Here is a 21,785-nt window from a genome sequence, read left to right on the forward strand (position 1 = left end):
CTGTGACACACAGAGTCTGTTGTTTTATAAAATAAATAGCTTCCTTCAGGCCAAAGTCTCGTGAAATCAGAGCCCTGTAGCTGGAACCCTTGGAGGCACCGTGGGCCTGGGCATGTGGCAGTGAGCTGAGCCAGCCCTGAAAGCCACGGGGCCAAAATGGCTTCAAAATTCACCTGAAAGCATTTCGAAAGATTGCTCTTTAAAACTATTTTGTAGGATGTCCTTAGACTATAAATTCCAAGAGAGTAGGAACTCACGCAGCCCAAGTAATCCCTGATGGTATCTAAAACCATATGCGGCAGCACAGTAAATATTTGATGAATTAAAAAAATATATTTATCTGTCATTCAAACATTCTGTAGCACACTGGATTTTCTCTCCCCAATTTTCAAGTTTTAGTTTTCTGAATTAGGACAAAACGGGAAGAATCTAGCATTGTGTTGAGTCCTCACGTGTCAGGCATGGTGAGGAGCCTGTCTACATGTACAAACAGGTACAGACACAGAAAGAGACGGGGCGCTGCGTTTGACTGTCGTGATCCATGATGCCAGGCATGTCATGAGCAATGTCGTTAGAGACAGACGAGAGGCAGCCGTAGACACAGGTGTGATGTCGTCACAGACCCAGAGGTGAGAGCGACATTGGCGGGGTGACGGGGGGAGCCGGCAGTTCTGGAGACAGGTGCGCGGGCCGCGGAGCCAGGAGCCCCGATGTCTCTGGCGGCCGGTCTCCCTAACTCGCCGCGGGCGGGCCCCTGGCGTGTGGATGCGGTAGCTGGCCGCTGCGGTGCCCGCGTCAGGAGCGTTCCCTGTCCCTCTCTGGGCTCTAATTCCGCAGGTCCAGCGGCCGCTTCTCCCGAAGCCTAATTATGCAGTGAGTTTCCGCAGGGAGCGTTTGTCGCCAGGCACTCCCGAGCCCGGGTGCTCGCCTGTGCTCAGTGCCTACGTGCTTTACACAGGGTGTCCTCCCTTCGCTCCCCCACTCAGGACACAGGTGTCGCCAGCGTTTCCATACTTTACAGAGAGGTTAAGAAAATTGCCCAAGGCTGTGTAGCTGATGAGTGGAGGGGCTGGGACCTGACCCTGCGCTGTTGGGCTCCTGAGGACACGCTCTCAGCTCCCACAGTCCCCCCAGCTGGCTGCCTGTGGTGTTGGGCCCAGTCACATGAGGAGGTTAAACCAGAATTTCCAACACATTTACAGTGTGAGAGAATGCCAAAGTCATGACCTGATGAGGCCAAAACATCTGTTCCTTCCGATTATAAACTGACTCTCATTACTGCCCAAAGCAAAAATCTGATGAAGACCCTTTGGGTCATGAGATGGGCTGGAGAGGAAGGAGGTAGAGAGGAGGAAATGAGCCCATCACTTTTTCCTGAATTTATCTTCATAAAATTCTTACTGTTTCGTTCACGCATCACCCCATGGAGATAACCACCAAGAAAATAGTATTCCCCCACAGAATGCCCATTTTTATTGAGTTTTAGATCACCATCAGTCACTGTCAACTCCTCCGTGTCTCCCACCCAAGCATCAGCGTCCCATTAATTTTCGTTCTCACAACACTTCTGTCTGTTTCCACTTTTCCAATTGACTTAACCAATTGGCATTAACTTTTGTTTGTTTCGGCAAAAATCATGACAGGAATGAATTCTTCCTACCAACCTTTGATGCAATTTGAAAATAAACACATTTGCTTGATAAATGTAGTCAAATATGTGTTAACCGCGAATCTTAAAAAACAACAGCTGAATTCCATTGCCCCATAACGTCCAGCACTTTGGCTGTCATGTATGCCCAAAGAAATTAATTTATGGACTGCCCAACATTCCTATTCCTTAATAGCCAATGGCCACGTTTGCCTAGATTTCGTTGGGCCAGTAGCTCTGTGTTTTGTGGGTCCTGAATTTAATTCTATAATTTTTCATAACTAATTAGTAACTGTCCTAGGACCTGTATAATTTAAAAGGGTCCTCATGTTCCTCTGAAACTATTAAACTTTTGTCCCAGAGTCCCATAAGGAATCCTCCAGAGAATTCACAAAGTCTGTATATCTTCGGGAATTCTGATACACATTAGAATCACTGACACTAGAATGTAAGTTCCATGAAGTCGTGCAATTTTTACTGTTTTGGTATCTGCTGTATTTGCAGCGTGTAGAACTTGTCTGGCACATCAGCTATTTGTTGAATGAATCTGAACGCATGGAGTACCCCGGACAACACCACGAGCAGCGCAGGAGAACCCTGGGGCCTGTCTGGTTGTATTTAGTAACGAGCTGTGAGTAGGCCTCAGGGAATAGGAGGAGCTTGGGCGCAGGAGGCCTCTTGCAGAGCCAGCTAGAGAGCTCAGGAACCAGAATCAGGCGTTGGGGCTTCTTTTGTAAAATCACATCTCATAATACTCGATGTTCGTTCCTGCAGAGCAGCAGTCAGTAGAGCTGAGTGGCTGCCGCTGGCTTGGAAGGTGCGTCGCTCTGCAGTTTGCCCCCGAGGGGCTGGCAGGCTTCTCTCATTTATGTTACTTGCCCGGCCTCTTTAGGCCCTGAGTTTACAACCTATGGTATAAAAACAGAATTATCCTAACTTTTCTAAATGTCAGTGACATAATACATACTACTGCCCAATTAAACTGAATGCAAAAAGCTTTAGCCTCCAGGTCTTTAGAGTACTGTAATCGTTGATAAATTCTTTTAAAGCCCGGGTGTCAGTCAGTTGGTTCGTTCACGTGTATTGGGCCTGCATGACTGTGTCTCCCAGGGCGACCTCATATCGATCACTGGGTGGGCCTGTGAGGAGTACCCCCATTTCTAATCAACGGCAATCTGCAAAGGGATAGCATGCCATTTATAATATTTCAAACACTTTCTTTCTTACTTAAATTACAACCAATCTTATATCTAGCCATACTTAAAAAGGATGCTTTGGCCATAATTTATATCCAGAAAATTTGATCACTGCTAAATTTACAAAAACGAATCATTTCTTTTATCCAAGGAAATAAAAGCCTGATTTCATTGTTAGATTTCATTTAACCCTGAGGTTTTTTATCACTCCTTACATATATCACAAAGCTGTCTTTGATTTATCCATTCAATAAATATTTACGGAACATTTATGTGGCAGGAGCTCTGCTAAGTGTTTTCATAAAGAATTGAAAAGTTATCACTACTTTCATTTGTTGTTATTGTTTTATTAAGACATAACTGACATAATTATCACTATTTTATTTTTTTTTAAAGCATCATTTTTTTCACGTCAAACTCTTAACACAGTATCAATACCAAAAATTTTAGGTATCAAATCTAGGTTTTTATTTGTGGGAAACTTTAATTTAATTTAATTCATTTAATTTCTTTAATTGATACAAGATTATTGAGATTTCCATCCTATCAGCTTCGGCAAATTTTTTTGGTTTTGGTATTGGTTTGCGTGTGTGTGTGTGTGTGTGTGTGTGTGTGTGTGTAATTTGTCCATTTCATCCAAAATGTCAGATTTATTGGCATAAAGTTACTCATAATTTGGCTTATTGCTGTTTGAATTTCTGTAAGAATTGTAATAATGTACACTTTTTTAAATCCTCACTTGAGGATGTATTTTTATTGATTTTTAGAGAGGAAAGGAGGGAGAGAGAAACATCGATGTGAGAGAGGAACATTGACCAGTTGCCTCCCATGCATGTCCCAACTGGGGACCAAACCCGCAGCTTCCCGATGCACAGGGTGGCCCTCCAAGCACCCGAGCCACCCAGCTGGGGCAATAACGTCCACTTTTTCAATCTTGATACTACGTCTATTCTCTGTTTTTTTCTCAGTAAGTATTCCCAAGAGTTTACCGATTTTATTAACCTTTTCAAACCAGTTTTGGCTTTACAAATGCTCTCTACTGTGTATTTGTTGTCCGCGTCAGTGAGCCCCACTCTTGTCTTTGCTGGTCCTTTCCTTCTGCTCTCCTTTATCTGAGTTGCTCTTCTTTTTAGCTTCTTGAGACCAAAGCTTATGTCCTTGTTTGTTGACTTTTCTTCTCTTCTAATATAAGCATTTAAATATAAATGTCCTATGAAGCATTCTTTTTAGGTGCATTACACTTATTTTGATATGTTGTGTTTTATCATTCAGTTCAAAATATTTTCTATTTGCCTTTTTAATTCTTCTTTGACTAATAGATTGTATAGAAGTGTATTGCTAAGTTTCCAGACATTGTCTTGATGTTAATGATTTCTAGCTTAATCCATCGTGGTGAGAAAACATACTTTATTTAAAATCTTTGAAATTTCTTGAAGTTGGTAAAATGTTCCAAATGTAGAAAATAATGTGAATTATATCATTGTTGGGGAAGGGGTGCAATTTAGGTTAATTTGGATTTAAATTATATTAGCCTATCATATTCTATTATTAATTTACAGAAATCATTGAATTTCAACTTGTATTTGATTGTAATTAATGCTGAAGCAAACCCTTTCCACAAGCAATCAACTTGTATGTGTGGGGCTTTTGTTTGTTTTTTGTGACTTGGATGTGCTTATTTTTTAATTTTTTTAAAATTTTAATTACAATTGACGTACAATATTATATTTATAAGTTATATAAACGTCTAATCACTATCTTGTACACCTGAAACTCTTATGTGTTTTAATAGTCAGAATCATCTCATTCAGGAATCACCAAAGTAAGTGACCTACCTTTCCAATTTTCTTTCCTCAAAATATATTTTAGTTAGAGATTAGCAAGGAGTGGTTATGTATGTTTTATTTATTTAAAACAGCTATATTGATGTCTCATTTACGTAGAATTAAATGCACACATTTTAAGTATAAAGTTTAATGAGTTTTAGACTTTCTATCACACCAAAAGTTTTCTATTGTCCTTTCCCAGCCAATCCCCTCACTGCCACCCTGAGCCCCAGGGAACCATGACCTGATGCGTCCTTTTGTGTCTGGTTTCTTTTACCCAGCAAAATGTTTTTGAGATTCATCCACATTGCTTTCTGGATTCATTGTTCATTTCTTTTTATTGCTGAGTTACTTACTCAGTGTTTTATCTTTTTAAAAAAATATGTTTTTTATTGATTTTACAGAGAGAGAAAGGGGGTGGGAGAGAGTGAAACGTCAATGTGAGAGAGAGAAGATCGAACCCACAACCTAGGTATGTGCGCTGACTGGCAATTGAACCTGTTTGGTGCATGAGAATGACACACAACTAACTGAGCCACACCGGCCAAGTCTCAGTGTTTTATTTTTTAAAACTATTTCCCAGCCTTGGCCAGGTAACTCAGTTGGTTAGAGCATCATTCCCATATGCCAAGGTTGCGGGTTCGATCCTCTGTCACAGCACATACAAGAAGCAACCAATGAATGCATGAAAAAGTGGAACAACAAATCGGTGTTTCTCCCTCTCTCTCTCTCTTTCTCTGAAGTCAATTTTAAAAAACTATGTCTTGCCCTGATTGGTGTGCCTTGGTGGTTAGAGAGTTCACCCATGGACAAAAGGGTCGCAGATTCGATTCCCCATCGAGGGTGCATACCTGAGTTGCGGGTTCAATCCTCAGCCCTGGAGGCAGTCGACTGATGTGTCTCTCTCACATGGATGTTTCTCTCTCTCTCCCCCTCCCTTCTACTCTCTCTAAAAATCAATGGAAAAAATATCCTCAGGTGAGGATTAACAACAGCAACAGCTATTCCTTAATATCCCTTGGCTTTAAATCTCATCTCATAAAACTTTAAATTTCAAATCAGGTTTAAGGGTCATGTTTTATCTTCTTGAAAACAGCTTTATGTCAACACCTTGAAATGATTTAAAATGGGGTCTCGGTCCCTGAGCCTTGCTCCCTGGACCGTGTCTATGACAGTGGGTGGGGATCCGTGCACTGTTCCTAGGAAGCAGGAGGTCACACACGCTGTATGATCTTGACCAGGAAGGCAAAAGAGGCCCAAACCCAGCCCTGTGGTGGGTGAGTGACGAAGGAGACGAAGTGAAGTGGAGTTTCCGAGAGGTGACAGACTTAACCTGCCGCACAGCCAACGTCCTCACACAGACCTGCGGCCTGCAGCAGGGAGACCGCCTCGCCCTGATTCTGCCTCGAGTGCCCGAGTGGTGGCTGGTGGCCCTGGGCTGCATCCGAACAGGTCAGTGACTCCGAGGGACCCCTAGAGACTTAGGGATGGGCAGAGCCGCCTGGTCCTGGGATAGTAGGTGCCTTCTCTCCCTACCTTCTTTCTTCTTCACGGTCTTTCTCTTTCCCAAACTCCCTCAAATGCTTTTCACCCCTTCCCTTCCCCTCTCTCCCTCAACTCACATATGCTCAGACACAGCGCCATGGTTCTCCTTCATTCACACGCACGCACACACTCACACTCACCACTGCCTCTTGCACAGCCCCAGACATTATTACTTTTTAAAGATTCATCAATTATTAACCTTTTGCCATATTTGATTCTCCCACTGAATTATTTAGGAATCAGTTGCAGCCCTAGCTGGTTGGGGTCAGTGGCTGGCCCTCGGACGGAAGGGTCCCAGGTTCGCTTCCTGTCAAGGGCACGTACCTAGGTGGCAGGTGCGATCCTTGGCCTTGGTCAGGGTGCAACCAATCAATGTGTCTCTCTCACATCAGTGTTTCTCTTTCTCTCTCTCCCTCCCACGCTCTCTAAAAATCAATGGAAAAAATACCCTCAGGTGAGGATTAAAAAAACAAACAAACAAAAAGTCAGTTGCAGACACTGTGACACCCATAAATACCGTGTAAATGCCCATAAACACTGGGCCCCAGACACTTCCTTCACATAGCAACAGACTTGTCACACAAGAAGCCTGACATCAGTACAATGCAGTTACCTGGTGCATATCCATAGTGGAAATTCCTCGATTGCCTTAATAATGTCCTTGAGAGCCTTTCCTTTCTTTAAGTCCAAAATCCAGCTGAGGGTCATGCTTTGCACTTAGTTGATTTAGTTGTCATGTCTTCCCAGTGTCCTTTCATCTAGAATGGTTCCCCAGCCTTTTCTGCACGACAGTGACATTGTTGAAGTGTCTAAGCCAGTTGCTTTGCAGGAGATCCATCCAGATTTGTATTTCTGACTCTTGCTTCATGATTATATTCAGGTTAAGCATTTTTAGCAGGGGTACTGGAGGACAATGCTGTGCCTTTCGGGGTGCATCACTTTAGGGGCATATGCATGTGTTTTTGCCCTGTCATCAGCGATGCTGTTTTATCTCGTTAGGAGGGTGGCATTCGTCTTTGCAAAGGCACAGTTTCCCCTCGTCAGTAGTAAGTGGTCTGTGGTGTAACACTTATGAGGCCGAGTGAATATCCTGCTTCCCCACTGCCTTCCACCCTCTGATTGGAGCACCCACTGATGGTTCTTGAGTGAATTGCATATTATTATGGGGGTTTTATATGAGGATTTTATGTTTATACCCCCCCACACATTTATTAGTTAGCATTCTTCTGCAGAGATTTCCCTTTTAATTGCCTATCTATCTATCTATCTATCTATCTATCTATCATCTATCATCTATTATTTATCCATCTATCATCTATCTATCATTTATCTATCTATCTATCTATCTATCTATCTATCTATCTATCTACCTACCTACCTACCTAATTTAGAATCAGTATGGGACACTTGGATTTCTGTTGAATCTCTTCAGTTGAATCACATGTTCACGCATCAGTCTGTTCACCTCTTGCTTATATATTTTCTCTCTCTCTCTCTCTCTCTAAATAGTTGGTTAATCCATCAAGGTCACATGGAATCGAGGTTAACAGCAACAGCAGAGGGAGCATAAAGAAGCCATGTCACCTGTGGAGCTAAGATGGCCCATGAGAAACTGAGACCTGAGCTGAGCCCTCGGGGACAAGCACAGTTAAGAGGGTAGATACAAAGGAAGGGACTCCCAAGAGGTCAGAGCACACACTAGGCTCGGAGGCGGGAGCAGCCCAGGTGACAATGGCCATTTCGAGACAGAGCTTAGAGGAGTGGGAGAGAAAGGTGGAGAGTGGGCGCGTCCTCAGTGTCAGGTGGGCAGTGTGGCGCTTTCCTGGAGACAGGGCACGGGTGTTCGTGAAGAGAAGAAATGGGACGGGGGAAAGTGGGTGCTCCGTGGAGCGTGAGCAGCTAATGACATGGACGACTCAGGGCAAGGCACCTGGTGGGGCGATTAGACTCCACTAGGCACGCGAAGACCTGAGCTGACTGTTGGCCACAGAGGACGGAAGGGGAGGCCGGAGAATTCAAGGGACAGCGTGGGTAGATTTGGGTGTGAGGCCTGAGGGAAGGGGGGTGCACAATGCCAGGGGCCTGGCACAGAGGGAGTGGGAGGAGGAAGGGGGCCGGGCCGCAGCTCTTCCCGATGTCAGAGACCGTCCCCCGGGCATCTCTGTTCCCAGGTCCCATGCAAACTTGTGCGAAGTGGGGCCCACCTGTCTGCGGGCCGCATCCACCCAGAGTAGAACAGTTTAGGGCAAGGGTTTCAAATTGTAACGTGCTTGGGACTCACTTGGAGGTGTCGTTAAGATGCAGGTTCTGATTCAGTAGGTTTTGGGGGGCGGGATTCCTAGCCCCGGTGCTGCTGCTGCTGCTGCTGGTCTTTGCAGAGCAAGAGGTTGGGGGGTTTCTATGCACATAAGCCAGGCCTGGAGCCCATGGCTGTAAGGGAGAAAATGAAACAATTAGGTTCTTTCTTGTCCCCAGGGGTCATCTTCATGCCAGGGATGACCCAGATGAAAGCCAATGACATTCTCTACCGACTAAAGGAGTCTAACGCCAAGAGCATCGTCACCACAGATGCCCTTGTCCCGGAGGTGGACTCTGTGGCTTCTAAGTGTCCCGCTCTGAAAACCAAGCTCCTGGTGTCCGACCACAGCTGTAGAGGGTGGCAGGACTTCCGATCTCTGGCCAAGTGAGTTTCGGGTCCCATAAACGTGCTCCTGAGGAATGGTGGGAGGCCCTCCGCGCCCAAGCACTGGTAGACAAGCAGCGAGTGGTATGAAGCTCACCAGGCCTGACTCCGGAAAACTCTTCCCAGCTATGTCCCTGGCCTGCTGCGTGACCCTGGGCTAGTTCCTTCCCCTCTCTTAGCTAAGGTTGCTTTGTCTGTAATATAAGGACATTGCACTTCAAGAGAAGGGGGATAGACTGGCTGGGCCTGATTGAGTGTGGAAGTTACACTTAACTAAGCTTAGGTCTGGCAGTGCCAGCTTCAGACACCCCAGGGGACAGCCAAATCCTGGCCAAGAGAATTGACACCCCTCCTTCCCCGAAGTAGTGGGGAAGGGCGAGCTTTCCAATCTCCCCAGGGTACAACCGGGTCACTTGCGGGGACTATGGGGAGGAATAAACAATAAGGGGAAACTCCTGCTGAACACGCCGAGTGGAAAGCAGGTGGGCACAAGGGAGCCGAGATGGACCATCAGGGGAGGTGTCTAGTCTGGACAAAGGATTGGGCTGGGTGAGGGCATGAAACCCTGGAGGATCTAGGAGAGAGACTGGATACGGGGAGGACCCAGAACAAGCCAGGGGCAGGATTAGGAAAGAGATTGGTTAGTTCACAATAAAGCCTCCCTTTCCCAAGCCTGAGTAATGAAACTGCAAAATAGGACCTGTGACCCCATCCGGGCTGCCTGTCGTGGATAGCCAGTGTTAGATGGGCCAGGTACAGAAACTAGGGTAGGGAGACTCAGCAGGGCAGGAAGCCCGGATGCCTAGCAAGGGGCAAAACTAGGAAAACAAGAACCAGTCCCCAGGGTAACCTATCCGCCCCAGCATATGGCTGGTCATGCGGTTTAGACCCCCTGAGCCTTCCTCCCTAAAGATAACATCTAGGCCTCAGTTGTATTTCAGCTCCAGGCCCAGAAAAGCAGCAAAACCAGACAAGTGGCACTGCGGCTGCCTCAGCACCTAGATACACTGACTAATGACCCCCTGCCCTGGCACTGACCAATCAGTGGAGGCCATGACCCTGAAAGAGCACACCTGGAAAGCTGATGAATATTCTACTGAGACCTCCCCTGAGATCTCCCCTAAGATTCCCCCCTGCAAGAAAGAGATAAATACGCTCAGGATGAAGGACCCAGCACACGCTCCCCACCAGGGAGAGTGCCAGGGCCATCTCCTGCCCCCTTCTTCCCTCCCAAGGGGACCCCACGAGACTTGCAACCAGGGGAGCAGTGGGCAGCGGCAGCTCACTCTGGGCTTACCCCTGCACCTGTCTCCGAGGCCCCCCTGCCTGCCCTCTTTCTCTCTCCTACTTCTCAGTGAGCCAGAGCAGCCCAGCCTGGGCTCTCCTGTTGCTCTTCCATGCTCTTCCTTGTCTCACTGTCCCAAGTATATTTTTGCTGCCATCATGGACCCAATACCCTTTGGCTCAGTGCAGTACAGCCCTTCCCTTTGGATACCCATCCCCTTTTAATAAATTTAATGTTTCTTTATTCACCCGCCTGAGATGGCTATTTAGCCCACGCACCACAGACGTTAACCTTTCAGCCAAACTCCCGAGACGTGTTGAAGGTGAAAGAAAAGAGTTTTATTCCAATTGCCAGCAAGTGGGGAGATGGGAGGCTTTTCTTGTCCTCAGAAACCCATCTCGCCCCCTCAGTGCAGGCTGGGAGCTTTTACCAAGGGGGGAGAGTGAAAGCAGGACAGAGACAGGGGAGGGGGCTGCATGGGAATGAAAAAGTGCCCCTTCTCCAGAAAAGGGTTGGGGGCCTCGGAAAGGAGAGGGGCTGAGGAAGTGTCGCTTCCCGAGGCTTTCTCTCCCAGTCTCTGGCATTGTGTCTCAGGACTTTGTAGGAGTTTTTATTGCGTACATTTGTGGATTTCCGTGGATGGCACCAGGCATTCCCTTCTTGCCCCAAACAGCCTTCTCTGAGGCTGTAATAAGAAGCTAGGTAAGAAAGAAATAAGACAGTTTTATTTACACACTCTCAAGAAACCAGAAGGTCAGCTGCAGCCTTCGCACAAACAGAATGCACAGGCTTCTGGTGGCTTAGTTAGAATGTTCAGGACCCCCCGGGTAGTGCACGTTCCCTGGGCCTTCCCTCCCTTGCAGCCCTGTGGGCCCAGCAGCCCCAGCTGGGGGGGGGGGGGGGGGAGTGCCGCAGGGCCTGTGCAGCCACAGTGCAGGGGGAACAGAGGCTCAGCCAGCCCGGTGGACTAAGAGCTAGAGCTAGACCGGCTGGACCAAGCTGGACTCCTCTTAGGGGCAGAAATATTAATCAGGCCCTGTTAACCATGATTTTTAGCTATAGTTATAAGAAATATTAATCACGTTCTGTTAACTGTGGTTATTCTGTTCTAATTAGAAAAATCACTTTCTAAGCTGGCCCAGAGTTGTATGCCCAGGGACCTGGGAGTTGACCTTGGAGTTCAGCCCATTCTCCTTTAGTCATGGAAAGACAACTTTGTTCCCGAAACAAAGGGATCCCGGAGGCGCCCCACCCTTTTGCAAACCCCCAGCCCTCATTTCCTGTAACCTGTAACCAGGATACCCAATCTCCTTTCTTTAGCCCACTCCCCCATGTAATCTTTGTCCTTCTGCCCAATATAAGCAGCTGGCTTATGGGGGGGCGGACCAGATTTTTCAGGGTGACCTAACTGCTCTCCTTACTGCCGGCATTATTGGAATAAACGCTCATATGATTCAGCCTTCTCTCTGCTTGATTGGCTGAAGCAGCCCAGACCCATTGTGTGGGTTTCACCAGAGCAGCTCAAATGCCCTGCCGATGCTGTGCGGTGGCACAGCCTCTCTGAACCTGGTCCTTCTTCTGTGCAATGGGACAACGTCTCTGAACCTGGTCCTTCTGTGCAATGGGACGACGTCTCTGAACCTGGTCCTTCTGGGCTTGGTGAAGACAAGGCTGGACTTCTTCCACAGTGAGCTGTCTAGTCACGAATGAGACACTGGGCACCTGCGGACAGTCGTTTGTTTTTCTCCGATAAATTTTACCACTACACCTCACCCTCTTCCCCGTGGGCCCCTGAAATGCTTTTCCTGCGACTCCGTGGAACAGCCCTCTTTTCTCTGGCAATGGTATGGTCGCCCCTGGGACCATGCAAAGGACATGTGTAAAATTGGAGGATTACTGTGTTTCCAACTTCTTATAGGTGGGGAATCTAAAAGATTATCCTTATACAAATATATATGAATAAGTTGAATGAGAGATTAAAAATGAACCTTTAAGGTGAAACTTGAGACTGCAAGAGGAATCGACTCTGTGGCTGGCAGGGAGTTTTGGGAGCAGACACCTTCCAGGGTCTGGGTGGAGTAAGGGACAACTTGCAGGTAAAGTTAGGGAAATGCTGGAGGTAATAAAGACCCCCTCCACCTCCAAAACTCTAATTCTTTAAGGCTTCAGGCGTTTTTTATATCACACACACTGTCGATGTAAGAAATGTCCAAACCTGTAGAGAATTTTTATAAAGAATTTGAATTTGTTTGAGCGAAACTGATGACATATCCAGGGAGCAAAATCTCAAGAATGACGTTCTCCAAGATCTGGCGAGTGACAGTTGTGTAGCTTCTTTTGTGTGTTTGAAATTGAGGAACTAAGAAAGATTACAGGAAGGGGGGAGAAAGCCAGGCGGGGATCTGATTGCAGGATAGTGAAGATTCTGTGCTCCCTTGAGGGCTAATGCCCCTTCAAGGAGTATTACTTTTCCTGCTTCAAGGGGGTGTTAACCTAGATGCACTAGAACAATGGACAGGGCTGTTTCAAACCTTTCACTGAGGAAGCGATAGGCCTGGGCCTGACTACCCAGCCACCGCGACCTGCCCCGTCAGGAATTTAGGATCAGATCACCTGCGAGGTTAGTTCCACAGAACCCCTTTCTCCATCCACAACACAAGCCAGGCTGTGTTTATTTTTTCCTCTCTCTCTCTTTTTTATTTTATGGAGGCAACATTGGTTTAAAACATTATATAACTTGCACTGGGTTTGTTTTCTTGAAGCAACCCTTCTGTTTTCAAAGTAAAAAGTTCCTTCAACCCCAAAAGTCAAACACTACAGCAAAGTCACATCTTCTGCTAGATTCTAAAGTCAGGGAGTTAAATTTTAAAATCTTAAATAAATAAGACTGTTTAAAAATCTCTTAAATTGCCCAGAGTCAGACTGGTACCACTTCTCAGCAAGAGCCAGTGTTCTCTCCAGCGTTTGGACCATCTGCAGTTTTTCCAACCACAGGAAGCTTCAGGCCCAATCATCGCAGGCCCGGGAGACTGAGTCTAGGAGCTCCCAAGGCCCAAGGCCCACTGAGGGAACTGCAGATTTCACCTGCGGTCTCAGGCTCACCCCAGGGCAGGTGCACACATATATTTCTTCCACTCTCCCCCCCATAGCTTTCTCTTCCCCACCCCTCCTCGCCAAGGTTATGGAGTTAAATTCCTGTAGGTGTAGTTTGTGTGACAGCAAGCTTAGCAGTGCGATTAAGAGCATAGTCTGGCCCTGACCGGGAGGCTCGGTTGCTTGGTTGGTCGGAGCATTGTCCAGTGCACCAAAAGCTTGCGGGTTTGATTCCTGATTGTGGCTCGCAGGGAGGCAGCAGCTGTACTGAATGCAGCTGACCGATGTTTCCCTCTCACACCCATGTGTTTTTCTCTCTTTCTCCCTCCCTGCCTCCCTCCGTCTTCCGTTCTCTCTAAAATCAGTGGAAACATGCCCTCAGGTGAGGATTTAAAAAAAAAAAGCACAGTCTATGGATCAGACTGGGTTTGTTTGAACCCTGGCCCTGCGGCTTGCCGGTTGTGTCTTCGACCTGACCTCTCTGGGCCTCAGTTCCCTCACCCACAAAGTGACCGTGACAAAGTGGGCATCCTCCCTCTTAGGATCGCTCTGAAGATCGAGTGAGTTCGGATGTAAATAATTTAGAGCATTTTATGAAACATAGTAGGTGCTATTTCAATGTTTGTTAAATTTTTTAAAAATCTGCTGTATTTTCTCCATTTTTAAATAAAGAAATGTCAGTCCTCTTGTCCAAGTCACCCATAAACTCCGTTGGATGCCTCAGACCTGGAGAACCAGTTTTGCCTCCACTGTTGCAAAACCAGTTTTCTGGCCTCAGCCCCATGGTTCTTTTGCTTACCCTGAGGGTGGGAGCCGGGAGACTTGACTTCTCTCCCTTTCTACTGAATCCCTTTCTAGATCAGCATCCCCAGACCACACCTGTATTAAGTCGAAGACCATGGACCCAATGGTCATCTTCTTTACCAGTGGGACCTCCGGCTGCCCCAAGATGGCAAAACACAGCCATGGACTCTCCCTACGCTCCTCCTTGCCTTCAAGGTAGGAAAGAGGGCACCAACTTAGAGGCTGGGTCACCATCTGGGGCTAGGGGTGTGTGCGTTGGGAAAGGTGCTCCAAGTACAACCGAGTCCGTCCTGCTTCTCCCTTCTGCTCTCGTCGGCTCAGACCACCCAGGGGCTGAGAGGCAAAAGCCTGGACTCCTAAGCGTTTGTGGGCAGAAGCCTCCCAGGGACAAAGGGGGTCCTGCCTGAGCACCTTCACAGGTGTGGAGGAAACACGGGTGGAGGCAGCAGGCATTGTACAAGCTGCACAATGACAACCCTTGTGTCCTTGTCACTGGTTCCAGGGTTTGATGGAAGACAGAATGTTCTAGCTATGTGACCAGAGGTGACAAGTCCTCTTCTCTCTGTCATAATGAGCAAATCAAACTTGGAGTTTCACAGTCAAGAACAGTTAGGGGAAGTAAATACCTGGAGCCAAGCCACTGCCTTTAACCTAAAATGAATAATTGTAGAGGCTGAAGCCATAGCCTTGGGTTAATCATTTAATCAAATTTAAACCAGCCCGGCCGGGTGTGGCTCAGTGGTTGAGCATTGACCTAGGATCCAGGGCACATGCCCGGGTTGCAGGCTGGGCAGCCGATCAATGACTCTCTCATCATTGATGTTTCTATCTCTCTCTCTCCCCCTCCTTTCCTCTCTCTGAAATCAATAAAGATGTGTTTAAAAAAAAAAAAAATTTAAACCAAACATCTTCTCCCTCCTACTCCTTCCACCCCAACTAGCAATATTTAGACCAGACCACGTTCTATATATTTTCCACCTTATTACCAGACCAGGGGGCAGGAGGGTGTCTTGTGGACACTAGGTACCTGTGCTAACGATAATCTTGATCAGCAAAACCCTGGAGGAATTGGGGTGGAAAGAAGGGGAGGGCTTTCTGTGTAGTCAGAAGAAAACAAGCAAAGGCACAAACATATGAAAAGCAGCATCCATAGAACTACAGAGATTGAGAAGAGCTGCTGCTCAGGGTGTCAGGGAGGGACCGGCGGAGCAGCTGGGAAAGGGAGCGGGTCCCAGATGGCCTGGGGTTGGGTGGACTGCGGGGTAGGGATTGGAGCTTATTGGGAAAACCATGAGGTACTGAAAGGTTGTTAGCAAGGGAGAGACCTGATCAGATTTGTGTTTTAAAAAGATCACTGTGGCTGCAAGACAGAGAATGGGTTGGGGGAAAAACAGATTTAAAAAGGCCATTTAGAGGGTCTTAGGATAATTTAGGTGCCAGATGGTGGTGGCTTGGACAAGGTGCTAGGGCATGAAGGAAGTTAACAAGTTTGAGGTTTTAGGAGATAGAATGGGCAGTGTGAGTGCTGGCTGGATGGGAGACAGGAGGGCGTGGAAGGCAAGGTGGACTCCCAGGTTTGGACAGAATGACACTCACTGACACAGAGAACACCGGAGAATTCTTAGTCCAGGGAGACAGGAGAGATTAGGGTGCTCAGGGCTTGAGGTGCCTGAGAGACATCCCAGAAGGATGTTGAGTGGGAAGTTGGGTCTGAAGCTCAGAACAGAGGCCCCTAGCCATTCATGTCTTGTGGGAGTGCCACAGCCCCAAGACAGAGGGGATGAGGGGGTGACTGGCTCTCCAGGTCCCTCTGCTCATAGAAAAGCTCCTCAGAGCCAGAGCCTGCTCATGGGGGAGTTGAGTTTCCTCAAGGAGTTACACACACAGAGGCCCCTCAGGAGCAGTCAGAGGAGGGGGAAAAACACTCCAGACATTTTCTTCTCTCCACCCACCAGCTGTTTCTGTTAGGTTTTGAGGCTGTTCTCAGAAAGGCCTGTCCCTTTTTATCCCAGCGGCTGCCAGCATTGCCCAAGACTATACCAGGCACAGGCTTGAATCCAGAAAGAGAGCAACAGGCTTCGTCCCAGTATCCCCAGCCTTAAGCCTCATTATGGTTGAACCAGAAGTGGCACGTGACCAGGAAATATGATTTGACCTACCTTTGGGACCTGGGGTGAGAGTGAGTCTGGAGCCCCACTGAAACCAAAGGAACTGAGTGAGAGGGGCAGGTCGCTATCTGAGGACCAGATTCCCCAGCCCTTGATCACATCTTCCCGTGGTTACAAAGCTGAGGCCACTTATCTTATAAAATTCTAGCATCTAACTACCCTGCCTCATCAACCTCTCACTTTTCATCAACTCTACTCCCTCAGTCCATAAACACACCCACATTCAATATACATATACTGGAAGAATTAAATGAATAAATGGCCTCTCCTAGAGGGGCAATCAGAATTAAAATGCTAATAATTGGCTAATATTTTTAATTTAACTATAAAAATAAGACCTTTCTCTCCTCACTTTGTAGACACTCTCCAAATACCCTATCACCCAGTGCCTTGCTGTGCCCTCCATATTTCGTATGATTCTGCAGCAGAATTTCAGCAGGTATGGTAGAGTGGCTTGTTGTAATAAGAATCTTTGGGTAGGATTTTAAGGAGTCTGATGCACTATGGTCTGACTGTTTTAACTCTGGTTCTTTGAGGGCAGTGTGTGTGTGTGTGTGTGTGTGAACTATAGGAAGTGACTATCAGAAAGTCTAATTAGTGTGTGTGTGAACTGTAGGTAGTAACTATCAGCAAATCTAATTAGTTTATTAAGCAGGATCAGAGATCCAAATGAAACACTCAGTGAGCTTTGCATCATTGTAGGGTTTTTCCTTTTGTAAACATTTTAATTGTGAAATAACATACAAAAAATATGTAAGACATAAATTACAGATTAAGGGATTGTTGAAAATAAAACACCTATGTAACCGCTCATTCAAGTCCCAAAAAGAGAACATTGCCAGCCCCCCAGTGACCTACTCATACCCCTCCATCTCCCCAAAAGGAATCCACATGTGGGAGGCAACCAATCAATGTATCTCACATAGATGTTTCTCTCTCACTCTCTCCCTTCCTCCCTCTCTAAAAATCAATAAACATGTCCTCAGGTGAGAATTTAAAAAAAATATCTAACCAGGGCATAATTAATGACTCCACTGGAGACTGCTCATTTTACCTACTTTGGAGAAAGCTCCAGGTGAATGAGGAAGACACCTTTAAGGAAACCATCCCCCGTCGATCACTCTGGACTCTGTGTGTACCAGGAGAGGGTGACAGGGTGGGACCATGAGCCAGATGTCTGCCCCCTCCCTCGTCCCCAAGAGCTGGCCCGGCTCAGCCCTGCGCCGGCTGGTGCTCAGGCCCCAGGCACTTCTCCCCATTTCCTTCAGGGACTCCATCACAACTGTGTGACAGTTTTTGTATCATTTATGGGAATTTTCCTGGGGAAAATGGAGGAGAAGATCTGCAGCACACGACGTGCAATGGTACATGATTTACCTACTGCACACTCACAGCAGACTTCTGTTCCCTCCAAGACCCCTTCTCTCAGGGTTGTCACCTGTGACCCGCCCTCTTTTCCAACACTCAGCCCAATCTTCCTTTATTTTTAATCCTCCCCTGAGTATATTTTTCCCATGGTTTTTCAGAGAGTGTGGGATGGAGAGAGAGAGAGAAAGAGAGAGAGAGAGAAAGAGAGAGGGAGGAGAGAGAAGCGTCAATGTGAGAGAAATGCATCGATCGGGGCAGGATCGAGCCTGCAACCAAGGTATGCGCCCTTGGCTGGAATCAAACCCAGGAACCTTCAGTCCTCGGGCCAGCGCTCTAACCACTGAGCCAAACCGGCCAGGGCAGCCCAGTCTCCCTGGATCCTGAGCAATTCATTTCCAGCCCTAACTCACATTCTCCACTCAGCTCCCAGAAGGCAGGAAGCACCGTCCGACTACCGTCCTGGCGAGTCCTTGGAGTCCCAGCCTTCGCCCCTTTGTGGTTTATAAAAATGTCTCTCTTACCACATAGAATGGTTCCCTCAGGCGAGGTCTGACAAACACGTTTTTACCCTTTTGTTACACCAACGTCCACATCTAATTTGATCCCTAACTGACCCATGAGCCTCATCACCCCCCCCCCCAGCCTCCCCACCCCCCACCTGTGGAAGAGCTAATAGGGACTGACGGGCAGTGAGTGACATCCACCCGGATGGCAGGGATGAAAGTGAGGGAGCAGAAGGGTGAATGAGCTCCTGACTCCTGGGCCTGGGTCAGAGCGTCCAGGGCCTGCTCTGACGCTCTGTTCATACCTCATCTCCCCTAAGCCTCAGGTTCCCCACCCTGGAGCACTGCGCTACCGGTGGGGAGGCCCTGCTTCCCAAGGAGCAAGAGAAGTGGAGACAGTGGACGGGCCTTCTGCTCCACCAGCTCTACGGACAGTCAGAAACGGTAGGTGGACAGGCCCCTCTGGGCCAGCCAGGATGTGCTCAGCCACCCAGCCCAGCAGTTGAGCTGAATCATGCCAGGACTGTGTACAAAAGCCCCACTGTGTGCATAGCAAGCAGATGGGAGGCTCCAGAGTTCTAGGCTAATTTGCCCCAAATCAGTTTGCAGAAAGACAGTTCACACACAGCTCATCGACTTGTCAGGACACCAGTGTGCTAAAAACTATTGGACAAAACTTAGGAAGGGGGTGTAAGAACATGGAGCTACGTCCCTGTGATCAGGGAGCTGGAGGAACTATGGAATTGGAGACCCTCTCCTGCAACACAGAGGCCCCACCAGCAAGTCCTGTCCCTGTCACCATCCTGCCTAGAGCAGCAGCCAGAGGCTGGACAGCAGCTGGCCCCAAAAGTTCATTTCTGGGTGTTTATGAGGGTGGCACACAGGTTTGATTGTGGGGCCCGAGCAGGAGTAGAGGAGGGAGCAGAGACATCACACACAGACACACACACAGACACACAGACATACACACACACACACACTCTGATGCAAAGGGTGTCTCCGAGCAGGCAGGGGGCACAGCATGAGAGCAGGTGCCTGCCTGGAACCTCAGGGACTTCATCAGTGGTCCTATGAGGAGCCACCTCTCTTCCAGCACATTCTCAGTCCACCTCTGATGGTGACAGAGCCACTTCCCCAGCCTCCCATCATCCTGTCAGAGCCGAGTGCCACCTCAGGACCTGTAAATGGCTGCTTTAGTCCTAATTCACATATTTGTCTGACTTTTTTTTTCTTTTCAAAAACATTCTTATTTTAATCAGTTAAGTGGTCTGCTTCCAGGCCTGAGAAATGTTAAGACTCTAGGCCCAGCCCGGTCGGGCATGGCTCAGCGGTTGAGTGTCGACCTAGGATCCAGGCGATCAGGGATGGATTCCCGGTCAGGGCACATGCCCGGGTTGTGGGCTCACAGCCAATCAATGACTCTCTCATCATTGATGTTTCTCTCTCTCTCTCTCCCTCTCCCTTCCTCTCTCTGAAATCAATAAAGATATATTTTTTTTAAAAAAAGATTCTAGGCCTGTTCTTGCATGGCTCCCAGTTCATTTTTGGACAAAGACAACAACACACTACACCCATAACCCTGTCCCTTTGCACTGACTCTTTGAAACAATAGGACACTCCTTTTCCCTGTGTGACACTTTAATCTCAAAGACCTTCAAACCTGCTCCCTCACCTGTGGATGTCCCTGTGTGCCTGATGTGTGAGCAACAGCCTGGCAGAGGACGACCTTCCTCTCCTAGGAGCTCAGGCCTCAGTTGTCTCAGCATTGCCAGTGACAGGCTTCAAGACCAAAGGCATACCATAGAACCTTCCAGAAGCTCAACTTCCCTGTCTCCAAAATGGGAAGTAGAATCTTGCATGTGGTGAGGAGGGGAATGAAAGGACAGGTGTAAGCTCCAGGTGCGGGGCCCAGCCCTGCAGGTGTCCACAGTGCCCACACTGCTGTCCCCACTGGATGTCGGGAGGTGGTCTCCCAGATGTCAGGACTCCAGAGCCGAATGGGGCTGTCTCTACGCCCAGGTGCTTGTTATCTACTGAGGAAAACAGACATGCAAAAATCAGTATAATGCCCTGTCAGTGACAATAGAAATGTGGGGAAAATACGACAGAAGGAGAATCTCCCAGCTGACTTCTCATGGGGCCTGGGTGACGCTGGCTGACCAAGTAGCCAGTTGAACTCACTTGGTGTGTGCGGGCACCGTGCAGCTTCCAGCACTCGCAGGCTCTCTGAGAAGGGAGCGCTGGGTCATGCCCCTTTGACAGAGGAGATCCAGGGGCATTAAGTTGTCTAGAGTCACACCCTGGTCTGTCGGACTATAAAGCACTTAGCATTAGAAAGAAGGCATTTCAGGGAACCGTGAAGGGGGCATAGGTTCATCAGGAGGCCAAATGCTGACGGGGCAGTGGGAGCAGAAGGGACAGCCTCAGTGATTTCAACACAGCCCCGAGAAGCGGCTGAGGCAGGATTCCTATCACTGTTTAACAGTCCTGAGTAAATGTTTGTCAAATGGGCTCATGACCTTCCCCTGCCAAATGGGCACATGCCAGGCATGCACTGGGAACTCCACCACCCACAACACATGCCCTCAGCCCAGAGCTCAGCCCTTTGCTCCTTTCTTGGCCTCCTGCACCGGACCCTGTAGCCCCGGCAGCCAGCACTGGCCCAGCACTGTCAGGCGCAGTGAATGTCTGCTGAAGAGCTGGGTCAATGCCTTGAGCCTACAGTCCAGGCCTTCGAGCTCCCCCACAGGCTCCGTGAGCAGCGTCAAATGACACCTGGGAGCAGGGATGCTGTGTATGATTCTTGCTGCTTTGCGATCAGCCGGGGCCCTTTGACAACTGGCATTCTCTTTCTTCCGTGCACAGGGAGTTTCTTGCGGCACTGCCCGGGGAATGCAGGTCAAGCCCAACTCCATGGGGAAAACCATCCCACCCTTCGACGCCCAGGTTTGGTCCTAAGGGCATGGTCATGGAGCACTGAGGGCTCAGCTGGGATTGGACCTTTGTGTGACACCAGGCTGCAGAAGCAGCCGTGCCCCCCGCCTGAGCTGTCCTTCCTCCTCTCCTCCTATTTGCCCTCTGATTTCCTGGGGTTTCAGTATTGTGGGCATGAATGCAGCTCCCAGTGCCAGCCAGAGGCCTCGCACACAGCAGGTGGCACACAGTAGCTGTGAGGAGCACTGGCAGCTCTGTCCACCAGCTGGTGCTCTTAGCTTTTCCTGACCCCTGTTTTCTAGCTTGAAGACACATTTTCGATGTCCATATACCATGAAACAAATAGACCTATGACTTGCTGATTTCAAAGCCTTGATGAGTTTATTCTATTTTCTGGACAGGGACCCTCCCCAGTGATCCTCACTGGTGTCATATGAATAAACCAGGCCATGTTTGGGTGGGGCTGGAGTGTTGGGAAGCCCTGCAGGGTGGGACTCAAGACCTCTTACCCCAGGTCATTGATGGCAAGGGCAACATCCAGCCACCCAACACTGAAGGCAACTTTGGCATCAGTATCAAGCCCAGCAAGGCCTGTTCATGTGCTATGAGGTAGGGCACCCCATCTGCCCCTCCCTGGCCCAAGAGTCCCTGCGGTGATAAGGAGTGGACCCAACTCTGCATCCTGAGACTTCTTCACGTCTCCCTTTATTTGCTCCAGTTCAATGAAGCCTG

General features: G+C 48.3%; 1 protein-coding gene across 1 annotated transcript in view; it reads left to right on the plus strand.

The window, feature by feature from the left end:
* Window positions 1–21,785, plus strand: part of LOC107544731 (acyl-coenzyme A synthetase ACSM1, mitochondrial-like) — a 41,359-nt gene that overhangs the window by 719 nt on the left and 18,855 nt on the right. Inside the window, exons 2-7 of the mRNA XM_087815228.1 lie at window positions 6,015–6,122; window positions 8,691–8,898; window positions 14,135–14,275; window positions 18,440–18,563; window positions 20,985–21,065; window positions 21,568–21,662. Of these exons, the coding sequence (XP_087671354.1) occupies window positions 6,015–6,122; window positions 8,691–8,898; window positions 14,135–14,275; window positions 18,440–18,563; window positions 20,985–21,065; window positions 21,568–21,662 (757 nt within the window). The remainder of the gene's footprint in view (window positions 1–6,014; window positions 6,123–8,690; window positions 8,899–14,134; window positions 14,276–18,439; window positions 18,564–20,984; window positions 21,066–21,567; window positions 21,663–21,785) is intronic.

Source organism: Miniopterus natalensis, chromosome 3 (genome assembly GCF_054644295.1).
Source record: "Miniopterus natalensis isolate mMinNat1 chromosome 3, mMinNat1.hap1, whole genome shotgun sequence".
In the NCBI taxonomy this organism is placed as follows: Eukaryota; Metazoa; Chordata; class Mammalia; order Chiroptera; family Miniopteridae; genus Miniopterus; species Miniopterus natalensis.